Source organism: Salvelinus namaycush, unplaced genomic scaffold (genome assembly GCF_016432855.1).
Source record: "Salvelinus namaycush isolate Seneca unplaced genomic scaffold, SaNama_1.0 Scaffold3088, whole genome shotgun sequence".
Classification (NCBI taxonomy): Eukaryota; Metazoa; Chordata; class Actinopteri; order Salmoniformes; family Salmonidae; genus Salvelinus; species Salvelinus namaycush.
This window is the reverse complement of record NW_024059995.1, coordinates 1-22,793: the sequence shown is the minus strand read 5'-3', so window position 1 is coordinate 22,793 and position 22,793 is coordinate 1. Positions and strand designations below refer to the sequence as shown.

Genomic DNA, 22,793 nt, shown 5'->3' with positions numbered 1-22,793 from the left:
GGCAAAGAGCTGATCTGATTGGTAAAAATATTAATTTAGTGGAAAATCAGAATTGGGCTGCCAGTGTTAACGCCGAGCAAGAGATGAGTACAGATTGGAATAATATACCTTTTTAATATGGATACCTAAAGTCAAACCCCAATTTCCTTAGTCAATCTATTATCTTTTCTTCTTTACTAAATACTGTTTCTTCCTCTCATCTTTGTTGACATGATCAGAATTGAGCTAATTTAGGCAATCATCACCATGGGCAAATACACACACACACACACACACACACACACACACACACACACACACACACACACACACACACACACACACACACACACACTCCGAATGTAATAAATGTTGCTTCTGCTCCTCTACCCCTCAGGACAGTCACAGTGAGGTATCAGACCTCGACCCAGCCCCTGGCCCTGAGAGACCTGTAGGACCCATGATGGAGGGGGACAACGCACCTGTCTACTGTGTCTGTCGCAGACCTGACATCAACTGCTTCATGATGTAACTATCTGTCTGTCTTTCTACTGTGTCTGTCGCAGACCTGACATCAACTGCTTCATGATGTAACTGTCTGTCTGTCTGTCTGCCTGCCTATCTGTCTGTCTTTCTACTGTCTGTCTGTCTTTCTACTGCCTGCCTGTCTGTCTGTCTGTCTGTCTATTGTGTCTGTCTGCCTGTCTGTCTGAACAAAGATGACAAACGACAGATGGACGGTGGAACAGGCCTCTCATACCTGTGTTTCCCCTGTCTCTGCAGTGGTTGCGACTGCTGTAACGAGTGGTTTCACGGTGACTGCATCGGCATATCGGAGAAGGCAGCTAAAGTCATCCGGGTGTGGTACTGTGAGAAATGTCGCGGTAAGTCTGCCCTCTGTTTTAGTAATGATGATGACCAACCAGTGCAGACGTGTCGAGAAAAAGAGACAAACACGGAAAACCACGGCACTCCTTTTGTGATCTAAAAATGAAACGGCCAATGAAGCAGTTAAAGAGTTAAAGGGCCAATCTGTGATATGTACATCCAATCATTTAAATGAATTAAACCCACTGATTCTTGTGTTGTTATCTAGCCAAAGACGGGACCCTGGAGATAAAGTATCGTCCCAAGAAGACCAAGGAGAAGACGGAGAAGGAGACAGGAGACCAGGAGAAGACGGAGAAGGAGACAGGAGACCAGGAGAAGACAGAGAAGGAGAAGGAGACGGGAGACCAGGAGAAGACGGAGAAGGAGACGGGAGACCAGGAGAAGACAGAGAAGGAGACGGGAGACCAGGAGAAGACAGAGAAGGAGACGGGAGACCAGGAGAAGACGGAGAAGGAGACAGGAGACCAGGAGAAGACAGAGAAGGAGACGGGAGACCAGGAGAAGACGGAGAAGGAGACGGGAGACCAGGAGAAGACGGAGAAGGAGACGGGAGACCAGGAGAAGATGGAGAAGCAGCATCACACTCCAGACCTGAATATAGAACACCGCCAAGGTTCACGGGTAACAACCAATAATTCACTGAATATATACGGCGCCTTCAGAAAGTATTCATACCCCTTGACATTTTCCACATCTTGTTTTATTACCCGAGCGCCTAAGAACAGTCCTTAGCCATGGTATATTGGCCATGGGGCGGCAGGTAGCCTAGTGGTTAGAGTGGAGGGGCGGCAGGTAGTCTAGTGGTTAGAGCGTTGGACTTGAAAGGTTGCAAGATCAAATCCCCGAGCTGACAAGGTAAAAATCTATCGTTCTGCCCCTGAACAAGGCAGTTAACCCACTGTTCCCCGGTAGGCCGTCATTGAAAATAAGAATTTGTTCTTAACTGACGTGCCTAGTTAAATAAAAGGTAAAAAAAAAATATATATTTTTTTTTAATACCACATGCGTAATTGCTTAAATATGCCATCCATGACCTATAGAAATACATTTATAAATATGTTTTTACATTTTGAGTCAAACCATTCATTAACCATTAACAAATACCTTATAAATAATCTTGCATTGACAATAACTCCTTTATAGCTGGTTTATAGGTTTGTTAAATAGTACATTATTAAATAATTTAAAATAGTGTTTATAAATGCGTAATTTACTATTTTGCTTTTTTTTACATTTTCAAATGTAGGAATAATGATTAATAAATGGTAGAATGGTTGAAATCATATTGTGTCTGAACGGTCAAATCTGATTCCTGGCCATGTGCCTTGTGTCAGAACGGTCAAATCTGATTCCTGGCCATGCACCTTGTATCTGAACGGTCAAATCTGATTCCTGGCCATGCACCTTGTATCTGAACGGTCAAATCTGATTCCTGGCCATGCGCCTTGTGTCAGAACGGTCAAATCTGATTCCTGGCCATGCCCCTTGTGTCTGAACGGTCAAATCTGATTCCTGGCCATGCACCTTGTGTCAGAACGGTCAAATCTGATTCCTGGCCATGCACCTTGTATCTGAACGGTCAAATCTGATTCCTGGCCATGCGCCTTGTGTCAGAACGGTCAAATCTGATTCCTGGCCATGCCCCTTGTGTCTGAACGGTCAAATCTGATTCCTGGCCATGCACCTTGTATCTGAACGGTCAAATCTGATTCCTGGCCATGCACCTTGTGTCAGAACGGTCAAATCTGATTCCTGGCCATGCGCCTTGTGTCAGAACGGTCAAATCTGATTCCTGGCCATGCACCTTGTATCTGAACGGTCAAATCTGATTCCTGGCCATGCGCCTTCTGTCTGAACGGTCAAATCTGATTCCTGGCCATGCACCTTGTATCTGAACAGTCAAATCTGATTCCTGGCCATGCGCCTTCTGTCTGAACGGTCAAATCTGATTCCTGGCCATGCACCTTGTGTCAGAACGGTCAAATCTGATTCCTGGCCATGCGCCTTGTGTCAGAACGGTCAAATCTGATTCCTGGCCATGCGCCTTGTATCTGAACGGTCAAATCTGATATTTGCCCTCAAGTGGTTTTTAGACTGTTATTTGACATATCTTATTGCCTGTTAGCTGCTCTGTTGACAGTTTGACAAGAACATGTGGTAGCTTGTTAATTGTTTCCAAACAAATGAGTGAATGTGTCAAAATCTAAACAGCTAGCTAGCTAGCTAGTGGACTGTTGTGGCTAGCTAGCTAGTGGACTGTTGTGGCTAGCTAGCTAGTCGACTGTTGTGGCTAGCTAGCTAGTGGACTGTTGTGGCTAGCTAGCTAGTCGACTGTTGTGGCTAGCTAGCTAGTCGACTGTTGTGGCTAGCTAGCTAGTCGACTGTTGTGGCTAGCTGGCTAGTCGACTGTTGTGGCTAGCTGGCTAGTCGACTGTTGTGGCTAGCTAGCTAGTGGACTGTTTTGGGTAGCTAGTTAGTGGACTGTTGTGGCTAGCTAGCTAGTCGACTGTTGTGGCTAGCTAGCTAGTCGACTGTTGTGGCTAGCTAGCTAGTCGACTGTTGTGGCTAGCTGGCTAGTGGACTGTTGTGGCTAGCTGGCTAGTGGACTGTTGTGGCTAGCTGGCTAGTGGACTGTTGTGGCTAGCTAGCTAGTGGACTGTTGTGGCTAGCTAGCTAGTGGACTGTTGTGGCTAGCTAGCTAGTGGACTGTGGTGGCTAGCTGGCTAGTGTACTGTTGTGGCTAGCTGGCTAGTGGACTGTTGTGGCTAGCTGGCTAGTGGACTGTTGTGGCTAGCTGGCTAGTGGACTGTTGTGGCTAGCTAGCTAGTCGACTGTTGTGGCTAGCTAGCTAGTGGACTGTTGTGGCTAGCTGGCTAGTGGACTGTTGTGGCTAGCTGGCTAGTGGACTGTTGTGGCTAGCTGGCTAGTGGACTGTTGTGGCTAGCTGGCTAGTGGACTGTTGTGGCTAGCTGGCTGGTGGACTGTTGTGGCTAGCTGGCTGGTGGACTATTGTGGCTAGCTGGCTGGTGGACTGTTGTGGCTAGCTAGCTAGTGGACTGTTGTGGCTAGCTAGCTAGTGGACTGTTGTGGCTAGCTAGCTAGTGGACTGTTGTGGCTAGCTAGCTAGTGGACTGTTGTGGCTAGCTAGCTAGTGGACTGTTGTGGCTAGCTGGCTAGTGGACTGTTGTGGCTAGCTGGCTAGTGGACTGTTGTGGCTAGCTGGCTAGTCGACTGTTGTGGCTAGCTGGCTAGTCGACTGTTGTGGCTAGCTGGCTAGTGGACTGTTGTGGCTAGCTGGCTAGTCGACTGTTGTGGCTAGCTGGCTAGTCGACTGTTGTGGCTAGCTGGCTAGTCGACTGTTGTGGCTAGCTGGCTAGTGGACTGTTGTGGCTAGCTGGCTAGTGGACTGTTGTGGCTAGCTGGCTAGTCGACTGTTGTGGCTAGCTGGCTAGTCGACTGTTGTGGCTAGCTGGCTAGTGGACTGTTGTGGCTAGCTGGCTAGTCGACTGTTGTGGTTAGCTAGCTAGTGGACTGTTGTGGCTAGCTGGCTAGTGGACTGTTGTGGCTAGCTGGCTAGTGGACTGTTGTGGCTAGCTGGCTAGTGGACTGTTGTGGCTAGCTGGCTAGTCGACTGTTGTGGCTAGCTGGCTAGTCGACTGTTGTGGCTAGCTGGCTAGTGGACTGTTGTGGCTAGCTGGCTAGTGGACTGTTGTGGCTAGCTGGCTAGTGGACTGTTGTGGCTAGCTGGCTAGTGGACTGTTGTGGCTAGCTGGCTAGTCGACTGTTGTGGCTAGCTGGCTAGTGGACTGTTGTGGCTAGCTGGCTAGTCGACTGTTGTGGCTAGCTGGCTAGTGGACTGTTGTGGCTAGCTGGCTAGTGGACTGTTGTGGCTAGCTGGCTAGTGGACTGTTGTGGCTAGCTGGCTAGTGGACTGTTGTGGCTAGCTGGCTAGTCGACTGTTGTGGCTAGCTGGCTAGTCGACTGTTGTGGCTAGCTGGCTAGTCGACTGTTGTGGCTAGCTGGCTAGTGGACTGTTGTGGCTAGCTAGCTAGTGGACTGTTGTGGCTAGCTGGCTAGTGGACTGTTGTGGCTAGCTGGCTAGTGGACTGTTGTGGCTAGCTGGCTAGTGGACTGTTGTGGCTAGCTAGCTAGTGGACTGTTGTGGCTAGCTGGCTAGTGGACTGTTGTGGCTAGCTAGCTAGTCGACTGTTGTGGCTAGGTAGCTAGTGGACTGTGGTGGCTAGCTGGCTAGTGGACTGTTGTGGCTAGCTAGCTAGTGGACTGTGGTGGCTAGCTAGCTAGTGGACTGTTGTGGCTAGCTAGCTAGTGGACTGTTGTGGCTAGCTGGCTAGTGGACTGTTGTGGCTAGCTAGATAGTCGACTGTTGTGGCTATGACGAAAAGGACTTGTTTTGAAAGTTGGATCATCTTATCCTTTGAGGCTTTAAAAGTGCTCTGACACTACGGTTTTGAACATTCAAAGCAACTGGGAAACATTCAGTCTACACCACCACCTCCATTCAGTCTACACCACCACCTCCATTCAGTCTACACCACCACCACCATTCAGTCTACACCACCACCACCATTCAGTCTACACCACCACCTCCATCCAGTCTACACCACCACCTCCATTCAGTCTACACCACCACCACCATTCAGTCTACACCACCACCACCATTCAGTCTACACCACCACCTCCATCCAGTCTACACCACCACCACCATTCAGTCTACACCACCACCTCCATCCAGTCTACACCACCACCTCCATCCAGTCTACACCACCACCTCCATTCAGTCTACACCACCACCTCCATTCAGTCTACACCACCACCTCCATTCAGTCTACACCACCACCACCATTCAGTCTACACCACCACCACCATTCAGTCTACACCACCACCACCATTCAGTCTACACCACCACCTCCATCCAGTCTACACCACCACCTCCATCCAGTCTACACCACCACCTCCATCCAGTCTACACCACCACCACCATTCAGCCTACACCACCACCACCATTCAGCCTACACCACCACCACCATTCAGCCTACACCACCACCACCATTCAGCCTACACCACCACCACCATTCAGCCTACACCACCACCACCATTCAGCCTACACCACCACCACCATTCAGCCTACACCACCACCTCCATCCAGCCTACACCACCACCATCCAGCCTACACCACCACCACCATTCAGCCTACACCACCACCTCCATCCAGCCTACACCACCACCATCCAGCCTACACCACCACCACCATTCAGCCTACACCACCACCTCCATTCAGCCTACACCACCACCATTCAGCCTACACCACCACCACCTCCATCCAGTCTACACCACCACCACCATTCAGCCTACACCACCACCTCCATTCAGCCTACACCACCACCATCATCCAGCCTACACCACCACCTCCATTCAGCCTACACCACCACCGCCATTCAGTCTACACCACCACCATCATCCAGCCTACACCACCACCGCCATTCAGCCTACACCACCACCACCATTCAGTCTACACCACCACCACCATCCAGCCTACACCACCACCTCCATTCAGTCTACACCACCACCACAATTCAGCCTACACCACCACCTCCATTCAGTCTACACCACCACCTCCATTCAGCCTACACCACCACCTCCATCCAGCCTACACCACCACCTCCATTCAGTCTACACCACCACCTCCATTCAGCCTACACCACCACCACCATCCAGCCTACACCACCACCACCATCCAGCCTACACCACCACCTCCATCCAGCCTACACCACCACCACCATCCAGCCTACACCACCACTGCCATTCAGCCTACACCACCACCACCATCCAGCCTACACCACCACCTCCATTCAGCCTACACCACCACCGCCATTCAGCCTACACCACCACCGCCATTCAGCCTACACCACCACCTCCATTCAGTCTACACCACCACCGCCATCCAGCCTACACCACCACCACCATTCAGCCTACACCACCACCGCCATTCAGCCTACACCACCACCATCCAGCCTACACCACCACCTCCATTCAGCCTACACCACCACCTCCATTCAGCCTACACCACCACCTCCATCCAGCCTACACCACCACCACCATCCAGCCTACACCACCACCTCCATTCAGCCTACACCACCACCTCCATCCAGCCTACACCACCACCACCATCCAGCCTACACCACCACCTCCATTCAGCCTACACCACCACCTCCATCCAGCCTACACCACCATTCAGCCTACACCACCACCATCCAGCCTACACCACCTCCATCCAGCCTACACCAGTGGTTAACCAACCTTTTCCGGTTACTGTACCACCAACTGATGTACCCCCTCATGTGCATTTTACCAGTAAGTCTATGGTCTCATGAGGCTTCTCAAGTACCCCCTGTAGATAGACCAAGTACCCCCTGTAGATAGGCCATGTACCCCCTGTAGATAGACCAAGTACCCCTGTGGATAGACCAAGTACCCCTGTGGATAGACCAAGTACCCCCTGTAGATAGACCAAGTACCCCCTGTAGATAGACCAAGTACCCCCTGTAGATAGACCAAGTACCCCCTGTAGATAGACCAAGTACCCCCTGTAGATAGACCAAGTACCCCTGTAGATAGACCAAGTACCCCTGTAGATAGACCAAGTACACCCTGTAGATAGGCCAAGTACCCCCTGTAGATAGACCAAGTACCCCCTGTAGATAGACCAAGTACCCCTGTGGATAGACCAAGTACCCCCTGTAGATAGACCAAGTACCCCCTGTAGATAGACCAAGTACCCCCTGTAGATAGACCAAGTACCCCCAGTAGATAGACCAAGTACCCCCTGTAGATAGACCAAGTACCCCTGTAGATAGACCAAGTACCCCCTGTGGATAGACCAAGTACCCCCTGTAGATAGACCAAGTACCACCAGGGTTCCTAGTATTGGCCTACACCACTGTGCATGTCATTACGATGACATCTAATGACTGCTAACACACATATCGGATTTGGGTCACTTGTAACTTTCTGTTTGAACAGTCAGTTTCCCAAAATGGATTTGAAAAACAAAACTGATTTGACCGTTAAGGAGAGTCCCTCACTTGGCAAACCCAGACATCCTAGGAAAGGTAACCGAGGAAATATTTTTTGGTTTGCTTGTCCCCGATGCAATAACTTTGAAAATATAACCCGGTTGTATGATTTATGAATGGTACAGGGAAATAGGAGAATCCACTTTATTCAGTCAGTTCGACACTTTTTTATATAGCTATCTGAATATACTAACTACTGTGATATGTGGTTGTCCCACCTAGCTATCTGAATATACTAACTACTGTGATATGTGGTTGTCCCACCTAGCTATCTGAATATACTAACTACTGTAATATGTGGTTGTCCCACCTAGCTATCTGAATATACTAACTACTGTGATATGTGGTTGTCCCACCTAGCTATCTGAATATACTAACTACTGTGATATGTGGTTGTCCCACCTAGCTATCTGAATATACTAACTACTGTGATATGTGGTTGTCTCACCTAGCTATCTGAATATACTAACTACTGTGATATGTGGTTGTCCCACCTAGCTATCTGAATATACTAACTACTGTGATATGTGGTTGTCCACCTAGCTATCTGAATATACTAACTACTGTGATATGTGGTTGTCCCACCTAGCTATCTGAAGATGAATATACTAACTACTGTAATATGTGGTTGTTCCACCTAGCTATCTGAATATACTAACTACTGTGATATGTGGTTGTCCACCTAGCTATCTGAATATACTAACTACTGTAATATGTGGTTGTCCACCTAGCTATCTGAATATACTAACTACTGTAATATGTGGTTGTCCACCTAGCTATCTGAATATACTAACTACTGTGATATGTGGTTGTCTCTCCTAGCTATCTGAATATACTAACTACTGTGATATGTGGTTGTCCCACCTAGCTATCTGAATATACTAACTACTGTAATATGTGGTTGTCCCACCTAGCTATCTGAATATACTAACTACTGTGATATGTGGTTGTCTCACCTAGCTATCTGAATATACTAACTACTGTGATATGTGGTTGTCTCACCTAGCTATCTGAATATACTAACTACTGTGATATGTGGTTGTCTCACCTAGCTATCTGAATATACTAACTACTGTAATATGTGGTTGTCTCACCTAGCTATCTGAATATACTAACTACTGTGATATGAGGTTGTCCCACCTAGCTATCTGAAGATGAATATACTAACTACTGTGATATGTGGTTGTCCCACCTAGCTATCTGAATATACTAACTACTGTGATATGTGGTTGTCTCACCTAGCTATCTGAATATACTAACTACTGTGATATGAGGTTGTCCCACCTAGCTATCTGAAGATGAATATACTAACTACTGTGATATGTGGTTGTCCCACCTAGCTATCTGAATATACTAACTACTGTGATATGTGGTTGTCTCACCTAGCTATCTGAATATACTAACTACTGTGATATGTGGTTGTCCACCTAGCTATCTGAATATACTAACTACTGTGATATGTGGTTGTCCCACCAAGCTATCTGAATATACTAACTACTGTGATATGTGGTTGTCCACCTAGCTATCTGAATATACTAACTACTGTAATATGTGGTTGTCCCACCTAGCTATCTGAATATACTAACTACTGTGATATGTGGTTGTCCCACCTAGCTATCTGAATATACTAACTACTGTGATATGTGGTTGTCCCACCTAGCTATCTGAATATACTAACTACTGTGATATGTGGTTGTCTCACCTAGCTATCTGAATATACTAACTACTGTGATATGTGGTTGTCCCACCTAGCTATCTGAATATACTAACTACTGTGATATGTGGTTGTCCCACCTAGCTATCTGAATATACTAACTACTGTGATATGTGGTTGTCCCACCTAGCTATCTGAATATACTAACTACTGTAATATGTGGTTGTCCCACCTAGCTATCTGAAGATTAATATACTAACTACTGTGATATGTGGTTGTCCACCTAGCTATCTGAATATACTAACTACTGTGATATGTGGTTGTCCCACCTAGCTATCTGAATATACTAACTACTGTAATATGTGGTTGTCCACCTAGCTATCTGAATATACTAACTACTGTAATATGTGGTTGTCCCACCTAGCTATCTGAATATACTAACTACTGTGATATGTGGTTGTCTCACCTAGCTATCTTTAAGATGAATGCACTAACTGTAAGTCGCTCTGGATAATAGCGTCTGCTAAATGACTAAAATGTAAATTGTCCACAGGCAGCCCAATTCTGATCTTTTGCCCCATTATTGGCAAAGATCTGATTGGTTAAAGGCCAATAAGTGGTTAAAAAGATCAGACTTGGGCTGCCTGTATAAACCCAGTGTGATTCCAATGTGATTCCAGTGTGATTCCAGTGTGATTCCAGTGTGATTCCAATGTGATTCCAGTGTGATTCCAATGTGATTCCAGTGTGATTCCAGTGTGATTCCAATGTGATTCCAGTGTGATTCCAGTGTGATTCCAGTGTGATTCCAGTGTGATTCCAGTGTGATTCCAATGTGATTCCAGTGTGATTCCAGTGTGATTCCAGTGTGATTCCAATGTGATTCCCTTGTGTGCAGGTGAAGCGTTCAGCCCGTATGTGTGGAGAGTGTGAGCCGTGCAGGAGGACTGAGGACTGTGCTCAGTGTGATTTCTGTAAAGACATGAAGAAGTTTGGAGGACCCAATAAGATCAGACAGAAGTGCAGACTCAGGCAGTGTGACGTCCGAGCTCGGGTGAGTCCATAACGGTAGATAGAGGGTGCGTTTGGACCGTAGTCTATTTTAGTATTGAGCATTTGATTTATGCCTCCCAAGAAAGCACCAAACCTCGACAAAATGTGTGTGCATTCTTTATTCATTTACAACTAATGAAGCCTCTGAAATTGACATTGTTGAAGCGACGTCTAACCCAAACACCGAGCGAACTTGTCAAGAGGTTTGGATTTCTTTACCTAAAAGATGTTTGGGTTGACAGTTGTTGAACCCAGGTTTGAATCCTGGACTGGGTTAACCCCCCCCCCCCGGATTTGCTTCAGTATATTTGATGCACCATGTGCTGTCTCTCTCTCTGTCTCTGTCTGTGTCTCTCTGTCTGTCTCTCTCTGTCGCTCTGTCTCTCTCTCTGTCTCTCTCTCTGTCTCTCTGTCTCTCTCTCTGTCTCTCTGTCTGTCTCTCTCTCTGTCTCTGTGTCTCTCTCTGTCTCTGTGTCTCTCTCTGTCTCTGTCTCTGTCTCTCTCTCTGTCTCTGTCTCTCTCTCTGTCTCTCTCTCTGTCTCTCTCTCTGTCTCTCTCTCTGTCTCTCTCTCTGTCTCTCTCTCTGTCTCTGTCTCTGTCTCTGTCTCTTGCTCTCTGTCTCTTGCTCTCTGTCTCTTGCTCTCTGTCTCTCTCTCGTTGTAGAAAATGCTTCGTGTAAAGGATGAGGAGTTTGCCCTGTCTGTTCGGGGGGCCAGAGGGAGTCTGAGAAGAGGAGGGCCTCTGTTTGATGACTACAGTGAGAATGAGATGGAGCTCTACCAGCAATACAAGGCTGCAGGCTACGAGGATAACACTATGGTACACACACACATCCGCTCACACACAGACGGACAGACTGACACACACACACACACACAGTATACTAGCCTTGTTAGTTAAAAGTGATACGTCAATACATTTTGATTGACTGATTATTTGATTATTTGATTGTCTCCTGTGGTATCTATGCAGCTATGGCATAGTGATGATGAGGAAGCGGCCTTTGACCCCGTGCAGAGGAAGAGGGCTGTGAAGGTCAAGCACGTCAAGAGACGAGAGAAGAGATGGGACAAGAAGGACAAGGTACGGAAGGCACTAGACCTTTCTCCATAAGGCTATGGGACATGTTTTGTGTTGCAAAAGCAATGTGGGGGGGAAAACGGTCTAATTGACCATAAACCTAATTGTAATCTGGCAGCGTGATTTAATTTCAAACTTTTCTTCAACAATGCGTAATATATTTAGAGATATTATAGAGAGAGATATATTATAGAGAGATATATTATGAAGAGATATATTAGAGAGATATATTAGAGAGATATATTATGAAGAGATATATTAGAGATATATATTAGAGAGATATATTATGACGAGATATATTATAGAGATATACTATAGAGAAATATATTATAGCGATATATTATAGAGAGATATATTAGAGATATATTATAGAGAGATATATTATAGAGAGATATATTATAGAGAGATATATTATAGAGAGATATATTATAGAGATATATTATAAAGATATATTTAGAGAGATATATTAGAGATATATTAGAGATATATTATAGAGAGATATTAGAGATATATTGTAGAGTTATTATAGAGAGATATATTATAGAGATATATATTGTAGAGATATTATAGAGATAGATATTGTAGAGATATTATAGAGAGATATTATAGAGAGATATTATAGAGAGATATTATAGAGATATATTATATAGAGATATTTTTATAGAGATATTATAGAGATATATTATAGAGAGATATATTATAGAGAGATATATTGTAGAGAGATATATTATAGAGAGATATATTATAGAGATATATTGTATAGAGATATATTATAGAGAGATATATCATAAACGGTTGACTATTTCTGTACTGCTCAGTTGTCTGGAGTCCAGTTAATCAACCACCTCCTATATTGTCCCTTGTTCCCCCTCCAGAAAGAGAAAGAGGTGCGTCGCCACAAGCAGAAGCAGAAGCATCGTGAGCGAGTGAAGCACAGTGAGAGGGGTGGCGGGGGCGGTGGTGAGGCTCGGGGGGACGGTGGTGGAGGAGGAGGAGGGGGGATGAGACAGTGTTTGGGACCAGGGTGTGTGGAGGTTGCCAGGGCCGGCTCCAAATACTGCTCAGAGGACTGCGGCATGAAACTGGCTACCAAGTAAGAGGAATACTTATTACAGAATCGTTTGGAAACAATGTACTGTCAATTAAGTAGCAAACCCTTAATCAATGTAAAATATTTATTGTCTAAATCACTTAAAGTTATTTTTAAACATTTTTCTTTTATCACAAACATAAAATAGTATTTTAATACATTGATTGGGCCTGTTTGTCTGATGAGAGTAGGAAACTTGTAGGAAACGTGTAGGGAACTTGTAGGAAATGTGTAGGAAACTTGTAGGAAACGTGTAGGAAACGTGTAGGAAACTTGTAGGAAACGTGTAGGAAACGTGTAGGGAACGTGTAGGAAACGTGTAGGAAACGTGTAGGAAACGTGTAGGAAACTTGTAGGAAACGTGTAGGAAACTTGTAGGAAACTTGTAGGAAACGTGTAGGAAACGTGTAGGAAACGTGTAGGAAACTTGTAGGAAACTTGTAGGAAACTTGTAGGAAACGTGTAGGAAACTTGTAGGAAACTTGTAGGAAACGTGTAGGAAACGTGTAGGAAACTTGTAGGAAACTTGTAGGAAACTTGAGGAAACCTTTTGGACATGTATCTGTTTACATCTGTCTCTCTGCCCGTCCTTCTGTCCCCCCAACCGTCCTTCTGTCCCCCCAACCGTCCTTCTGTCCCCCCAACCGTCCTTCTGTCCCCCCAACCGTCCTTCTGTCCCCCCAACCGTCCTTCTGTCCCCCCCAACCGTCCTTCTGTCCCCCCAACCGTCCTTCTGTCCCCCCAACCGTCCTTCTGTCCCCCCCAACCGTCCTTCTGTCCCCCCAACCGTCCTTCTGTCCCCCCAACCGTTAAGTTTTCTTGTTTTTCAATCAAAAAATAAAAACACAAAAATAATAAATAATAGAATCAAAATAGAATATCCCCCCCCCCCAAAAAAAACAATTTGCAGCAGCACTATCTGTGATCCTGTTAACTATTTCAGGCTTTAGCTGAGACAACTAACAAATAATTTGTATTACATCACCTTACACAACATGTATAAACACTCATTTCCTTAATGACTGCATTCACTCCGTCCAATTTGAAATATAGTTGAGTAGTGGAGACCAGAGTCTATCAAACCTGGGCCGTCTCTTGGCAGAGGTCATCAGTGAGCTTTTCAAGAGGGAAGGAAAGTTTTTTAAAAATCTGGTCGAATTAGAAGCCCACAGCTGGAGAATAGATTTCTTAGCAAAGTATGTGATGTCATAAACACATTTTTCTCTGTCTGGCTCTAGACCAAAGTCCTGCTGTTCGTCTAGTATGGTCTGTGAGGCAGTATGTATAGATTGAAGATAGTAGAGACACGGGTTCATATCAAACTGTTCGTCTAGTATGGTCTGTGAGGCAGTATGTATAGATTGAAGATAGAGACACGGGTTCATATCAAACTGTTCGTCTAGTATGGTCTGTGAGGCAGTATGTATAGATTGAAGATAGTAGAGACACGGGTTCATATCAAACTGTTCGTCTAGTATGGTCTGTGAGGCAGTATGTATAGATTGAAGATAGAGACACTGGTTCATATCAAACTGTTCGTCTAGTATGGTCTGTGAGGCAGTATGTATAGATTGAAGATAGAGACACGGGTTCATATCAAACTGTTCGTCTAGTATGGTCTGTGAGGCAGTATGTATAGATTGAAGATAGAGACACGGGTTCATATCAAACTGTTCGTCTAGTATGGTCTGTGAGGCAGCATGTATAGATTGAAGATAGAGACACAGGTTCATATCAAACTGTTCGTCTAGTATGGTCTGTGAGGCAGTATGTATAGATTGAAGATAGAGACACGGGTTCATATCAAACTGTTCATCTAGTATGGTCTGTGAGGCAGTATGTATAGATTGAAGATAGTAGAGACACAGGTTCATATCAAACTGTTCGTCTAGTATGGTCTGTGAGGCAGTATGTATAGATTGAAGATAGTAGAGACACGGGTTCATATCAAACTGTTCGTCTAGTATGGTCTGTGAGGCAGTATGTATAGATTGAAGATAGAGACACTGGTTCATATCAAACTGTTCGTCTAGTATGGTCTGTGAGGCAGCATGTATAGATTGAAGATAGAGACACAGGTTCATATCAAACTGTTCGTCTAGTATGGTCTGTGAGGCAGTATGTATAGATTGAAGATAGAGACACGGGTTCATACCAAACTGTTCGTCTAGTATGGTCTGTGAGGCAGCATGTATAGATTGAAGATAGAGACACTGGTTCATATCAAACTGTTCGTCTAGTATGGTCTGTGAGGCAGTATGTATAGATTGAAGGTAGTAGAGACACGGGTTCATATCAAACTGTTCGTCTAGTATGGTCTGTGAGGCAGTATGTATAGATTGAAGATAGAGACACGGGTTCATATCAAACTGTTCGTCTAGTATGGTCTGTGAGGCAGTATGTATAGATTGAAGGTAGTAGAGACACTGGTTCATATCAAACTGTTCATCTAGTATGGTCTGTGAGGCAGTATGTATAGATTGTAGATAGAGACACGGGTTCATATCAAACTGTTCGTCTAGTATGGTCTGTGAGGCAGTATGTATAGATTGTAGATAGAGACACGGGTTCATATCAAACTGTTCGTCTAGTATGGTCTGTGAGGCAGTATGTATAGATTGAAGATAGAGACACGGGTTCATACCAAACTGTTCGTCTAGTATGGTCTGTGAGGCAGTATGTATAGATTGAAGATAGAGACACTGGTTCATACCAAACTGTTCATCTAGTATGGTCTGTGAGGCAGTATGTATAGATTTCCGAAATATGGTAACCTCTCTACAGCTCCAAAATACATGCATATAGGTTCCACTTTCAGTGTTACATCTTTTACAATCAGGATAAATGTCTATTCATTCTATGGAGTCTCACTGGGGTGTAATATAATGTGTATAACATTTAAAAAATTTGATTCATTTTTATATTAGTAGAGGAGCAGTATACCCTGTCGCAAACATCCGCCCATAACTCATCACTGATAGTCAGACAAAGGTCCTTTTCCCAGATTATTTTCAAGAGTAAAGGAGGAGCCCACATTTTTAATGAAAATATTATTTAATTTTTTTTATTTAACATTATTTAAAATAGACAAGTCAGTTAAGAACAAATTCTTAATTACAATGACAGCCTAGGAACAGTGGGTTAACTGCCTTGTTCAGGGGCAGAACGACACATTAACTGCCTTGTAACCTTCCCGGTTACTAGTCCAACAGATCTAACCACTAGGCTACCTGCCGCCCCATCCATGATTCTAATAAATGTTGTGCTGCTATTCTTATTGAATATGGTAGACCATTATGATGTTGTGGGCCGGCTGAGGAGTATTGGTGTCTCTGAGGGGTCTTTGGCCTGGTTTGCTAACTACCTCTCTCAAAGAGTGCAGTGTATAAAAGTCAGAAAATCTGCTGTCTCAGCCACTGCCTGTCACCAAGGGAGTAGCCCAAGTCTCAATCCTAGGCCCCACGCTCTTCTCAATTTACATCAACAACATAGCGTAGGCAGTAGGAAGCTCTCTAGCTGTAGGGCTCTAGCTGCCTGTGGAAAGAAATCTATGTTTTTTGCCAATTTTAACTGGATTTTATAGTTTAAAAAAAAAATTGCCAGCACCACTTTCCATTTATATAGCAGACCCTCGTACCAAATTGAGTCAGAAACCTTTTTGAAATCAACAAAGCATGAGAAGACTTTGCTTTTGTTTTTTGTTTTTTTTGTCAATTAGGGTATGCAGGGTGAATACGTGGTCTGTCATAAGGTAATTTGGTTTTTAAAAAACATTGTTTTCACAGAGGAAATGTAGGTGTCTGCTGTTCATGGTAAAGGATTTACCCAAGGTTGCTGTTGATGCATATCCCACAGTAGTTATTGGGGTCAAATTTGGGGTGATCAGTCCTTGGTTCCAAATATTTTTCCGTAGTGTATTTCAGTATTGTTTTAGTGATCCGCCATAGTGAAGGCGTAGACTCAGGTTTTCTGGGTCTCTATGTTTTTGATTGGATAGGTTTTTAAATTTATTTCTTTGGTTTTTGCATTCTTCATCAAACCATTTGCCATTGTTGTTAATTTCCTATGTTGTCTGCTTGACATTTTTTTTTAGATTAGATAGGGAAGCTGAGAGGTCAAATATACTTTTTAGGTTTTCTACTGCCAAGTTCACTGTTGCAGTGAAACGTTTTGTCCAGGAAGTTGTGTCTCTCTGTCCCCCTCCTACCAGTCGTATCTATGAGATCTTACCCCAGGAAATACATTGGCTGTTCTGTCTATTCTCGCTCTCTCTCTCTCTATATATATATATATATATATATATATATATATATATATATATTATATATGCCAATAAAGCCTGGGAAACATGTGTTAACATTGCCAAAGCAAGTGAGGTAGATAATATACAAAGGTGAAATAAACAATAAAAATTAACAGTAAAGATTTCACATACAGAAGTTTCAATATATCTCTCTGTATCTCTCTCTATATCTCTGTCTCTATCTCTCTATCTCCATCTCTTTCTCTCTCTATCTATCTCTTTCGCTTTCTCTCTTTCTCCCTCTACCTCTCTCTATCTATCTCTTTCGCTTTCTCTCTTTCTCCCTCTACCTCTCTCTCTCCCTCTATATATCTCTTTCTCCCTCTACCTCTCTCTCTCCCTCTATATATCTCTTTCTCCCTCTACCTCTCTCTCTCTCTCTCTCTCTCTCTCTATATATATATATATATATATATATATATCTTTCTCTCTCTATCTCTCTAACTCTCTATATCTCTCTCTCTCTCTCTGTCCCCTCCAGTCGTATCTATGAGATCTTGCCTCAGCGGATACAGCAGTGGCAGCAGTCTCCCTGTATAGCCGAGGAGCAAGGCAAGAAGCTTCTGGAGCGAATCAGGAGAGATCAGCAGTCAGCCCGCCTGAGACTCACGGACATGGAGAAACGCTTCCACGAGCTGGAGGGGATCATCGCCAAGGCCAAGCAACAGGTGGTGCAACAGGACGAAGAGGTGTGAGACACAAACACAGCCCCAAACAAAGCCCCAAACACAGCCTCAAACACAGCCTCAAACACATCCCCAAACACAGCCCCAAACACAGCCCCAAACACAACCTCAAACACAACCTCAAACACAGCCTCAAACACAGCCCCAAACACAGCCCCAAACACAGCCTCAAACACATCCTCAAACACATCCCCAAACACAGCCTCAAACACAGCCCCAAACACAGCCCCAAACACAGCCTCAAACACATCCTCAAACACATCCCCAAACACAGCCCCAAACACAGCACCAAACACAGCCCCAAACACAACCTCAAACACAGCCCCAAACACAGCCCCAAACACAGCCTCAAACACAGCCTCAAACACATCCCCAAACACAGCCCCAAACACAGCCCCAAACACAACCTCAAACACAGCCTCAAACACAGCCCCAAACACAGCCCCAAACACAGCCTCAAACACAGCCTCAAACACAGCCTCAAACACAGCCCCAAACACATCCCCAAACACAGCCTCAAACACAGCCTAACACAGCCCCAAACACAGCCCCAAACACAGCCCCAAACACAGCCCCAAACACAGCCCCAAACACAGCCTCAAACACAGCCTAACACAGCCCCAAACACAGCCCCAAACACAGCCCCAAACACAGCCTCAAACACAGCCCCAAACACAGCCTCAAACACAGCCCCAAACACATCCCCAAACACAGCCCCTAACACAGCCCCAAACACAGCCCCAAACACAGCCCCAAACACATCCCCAAACACATCCCCAAACACAGCCTCAAACACAGCCTAACACAGCCCCAAACACATCCCCAAACACATCCCCAAACACATCCCCAAACACAGCCTCAAACACAGCCTAACACAGCCCCAAACACAGCCTCAAACACAGCCCCAAACACAGCCTCAAACACATCCCCAAACACATCCCCAAACACAACCTCAAACACAGCCCCAAACACATCCTCAAACACATCCTAACACAGCCCCAAACACAGCCCCAAACACAGCCCCAAACACAGCCCCAAACACAGCCTCAAACACAGCCTAACACAGCCCCAAACACAGCCTAACACAGCCCCAAACACATCCCCAAACACAACCTCAAACACAGCCCCAAACACATCCTCAAACACATCCTAACACAGCCCCAAACACAGCCTAACACAGCCCCAAACACAGCCTCAAACACAGCCTAACACAGCCCCAAACACAGCCCCAAACACAGCCTCAAACACAGCCCCAAACACAGCCTAACACAGCCCCAAACACAGCCCCAAACACAGCCCCAAACACAACCCCAAACACAGCCCCAAACACAGCCCCAAACACAGCCTCAAACACAGCCCCAAACACAGCCCCAAACACAACCCCAAACACAGCCCCAAACACAGCCCCAAACACAGCCCCAAACACAGCCTCAAACACAGCCCCAAACACAGCCCCAAACACAACCTCAAACACAGCCCCAAACACAGCCTCAAACACAGCCCCAAACACAGCCCCAAACACAACCCCAAACACAGCCTCAAACACAACCCCAAACACAGCCTCAAACACAGCCCCAAACACAGCCTCAAACACAGCCCCAAACACAGCCTCAAACACAGCCCAACACAGCCCCAAACACAGCCCCAAACACAACCCCAAACACAGCCTAACACAGCCCCAACCACAGCCCCAAACACAGCCCCAAACACATCCCCAAACACATCCCCAAACACAGCCTCAAACACAGCCCCAAACACATCCCCAAACACAGCCTCAAACACAGCCTAACACAGCCCCAAACACAGCCTAACACAGCCCCAAACACATCCCCAAACACAACCTCAAACACAGCCCCAAACACATCCTCAAACACATCCTAACACAGCCCCAAACACAGCCTAACACATCCCCAAACACAGCCTCAAACACAGCCTAACACAGCCCCAAACACAGCCCCAAACACAGCCTCAAACACAGCCCCAAACACAGCCTAACACAGCCCCAAACACAGCCCCAAACACAGCCCCAAACACAACCCCAAACACAGCCCCAAACACAGCCCCAAACACAGCCTCAAACACAGCCCCAAACACAGCCCCAAACACAACCCCAAACACAGCCCCAAACACAGCCCCAAACACATCCCCAAACACAGCCCCTAACACAGCCCCAAACACAGCCCCAAACACAGCCCCAAACACATCCCCAAACACATCCCCAAACACATCCCCAAACACAGCCTAACACAGCCCCAAACACATCCCCAAACACATCCCCAAACACATCCCCAAACACAGCCTCAAACACAGCCTAACACAGCCCCAAACACAGCCTCAAACACAGCCCCAAACACAGCCTCAAACACATCCCCAAACACATCCCCAAACACAACCTCAAACACAGCCCCAAACACATCCTCAAACACATCCTAACACAGCCCCAAACACAGCCCCAAACACAGCCCCAAACACAGCCCCAAACACAGCCTCAAACACAGCCTAACACAGCCCCAAACACAGCCTCAAACACAGCCTAACACAGCCCCAAACACAGCCCCAAACACAGCCCCAAACACAGCCTCAAACACAGCCCCAAACACAGCCCCAAACACAACCCCAAACACAGCCCCAAACACAACCCCAAACACAGCCTCAAACACAGCCCCAAACACAGCCTCAAACACAGCCCCAAACACAGCCTCAAACACAGCCCAACACAGCCCCAAACACAGCCCCAAACACAACCCCAAACACAGCCTAACACAGCCCCAACCACAGCCCCAAACACAGCCCCAAACACATCCCCAAACACAGCCTCAAACACAGCCCCAAACACATCCCCAAACACAGCCTCAAACACAGCCTAACACAGCCCCAAACACAGCCTAACACAGCCCCAAACACATCCCCAAACACAACCTCAAACACAGCCCCAAACACATCCTCAAACACATCCTAACACAGCCCCAAACACAGCCTAACACAGCCCCAAACACAGCCTCAAACACAGCCTAACACAGCCCCAAACACAGCCCCAAACACAGCCTCAAACACAGCCCCAAACACAGCCTAACACAGCCCCAAACACAGCCCCAAACACAGCCCCAAACACAGCCCCAAACACAGCCCCAAACACAGCCCCAAACACAGCCTCAAACACAGCCCCAAACACAGCCCCAAACACAACCCCAAACACAGCCCCAAACACAGCCCCAAACACAGCCCCAAACACAGCCTCAAACACAGCCTCAAACACAGCCCCAAACACAACCCCAAACACAGCCTCAAACACAGCCCCAAACACAGCCCCAAACACAACCTCAAACACAGCCCCAAACACAGCCTCAAACACAGCCCCAAACACAGCCCCAAACACAACCCCAAACACAGCCTCAAACACAACCCCAAACACAGCCTCAAACACAGCCCCAAACACAGCCTCAAACACAGCCCCAAACACAGCCTCAAACACAGCCCAACACAGCCCCAAACACAGCCCCAAACACAACCCCAAACACAGCCTAACACAGCCCCAACCACAGCCCCAAACACAGCCCCAAACACATCCCCAAACACATCCCCAAACACAGCCTCAAACACAGCCCCAAACACATCCCCAAACACAGCCTCAAACACAGCCTAACACAGCCCCAAACACAGCCTAACACAGCCCCAAACACATCCCCAAACACAACCTCAAACACAGCCCCAAACACATCCTCAAACACATCCTAACACAGCCCCAAACACAGCCTAACACATCCCCAAACACAGCCTCAAACACAGCCTAACACAGCCCCAAACACAGCCCCAAACACAGCCTCAAACACAGCCCCAAACACAGCCTAACACAGCCCCAAACACAGCCCCAAACACAGCCCCAAACACAACCCCAAACACAGCCCCAAACACAGCCCCAAACACAGCCTCAAACACAGCCCCAAACACAGCCCCAAACACAACCCCAAACACAGCCCCAAACACAGCCCCAAACACAGCCCCAAACACAGCCTCAAACACAGCCTCAAACACAGCCCCAAACACAACCCCAAACACAGCCTCAAACACAGCCCCAAACACAGCCCCAAACACAACCTCAAACACAGCCCCAAACACAGCCTCAAACACAGCCCCAAACACAGCCTCAAACACAGCCCCAAACACAGCCTCAAACACAGCCCCAAACACAGCCTCAAACACAGCCCCAAACACAACCCCAAACACAGCCTCAAACACAGCCCCAAACACAGCCCCAAACACATCCTCAAACACAGCCCCAAACACAGCCCCAAACACAACCCCAAACACAGCCTCAAACACAGCCTCAAACACAGCCTCAAACACAGCCCCAAACACAGCCTCAAACACAGCCCCAAACACAGCCTCAAACACAGCCTCAAACACAGCCTCAAACACAGCCCCAAACACAGCCCCAAACACAGCCCCAAACACATCCCCAAACAGAACCTCAAAAGCCCGTCCATTCTGAGTTACTACTTGATTTGTTTCAGTAGCTGTATTTATTTGTTGCTCTCTTTTAGGTGAATGAGGCAGAAGGGGACACAGATACAGACCTGCAGATATTCTGTGTGTCCTGCAGTCACCCCGTCAACCCCAAGGTGGCGCTAAGACACATGGAGAGATGCTATGCCAAGGTCAGTAGGTCAAAAACATTTGAGCAGTAATGTTTTGTATAAAATGTGTTGTGATAAAGGGTATTGTTTCCTTGTGCAGTACGAGAGCCAGACGTCTTTCGGCTCCATGTATCCCACACGCATCGAAGGGTAAGGACAACGCCACATCCCACCAGCAACGCCACATCCCACCAGCAACACCACATCCCACCAGCAACACCACATCCCACCAGCAACCCCACATCCCACCAGCAACACCACATCCCACCAGCAACACCACATCCCACCAGCAACACCACATCCCACCAGCAACCCCACATCCCACCAGC

At 46.4% G+C, this 22,793-nt stretch overlaps 1 protein-coding gene across 1 annotated transcript; it reads left to right on the top strand.

Moving 5' to 3' along the window:
* Positions 1–376: 376 nt before the first annotated feature.
* LOC120039918 (CXXC-type zinc finger protein 1-like) lies at positions 377–22,614 on the top strand (the record flags this gene model as incomplete). Its single annotated transcript, XM_038985238.1, has 11 exons — positions 377–507; positions 763–863; positions 1,076–1,162; positions 1,451–1,491; positions 10,517–10,672; positions 11,335–11,490; positions 11,644–11,754; positions 12,627–12,844; positions 17,626–17,833; positions 22,372–22,485; positions 22,565–22,614. Coding segments are annotated over 11 exons (1,373 nt in total), but the record flags the coding sequence as incomplete, so codon positions are not given.
* Positions 22,615–22,793: the final 179 nt, after the last annotated feature.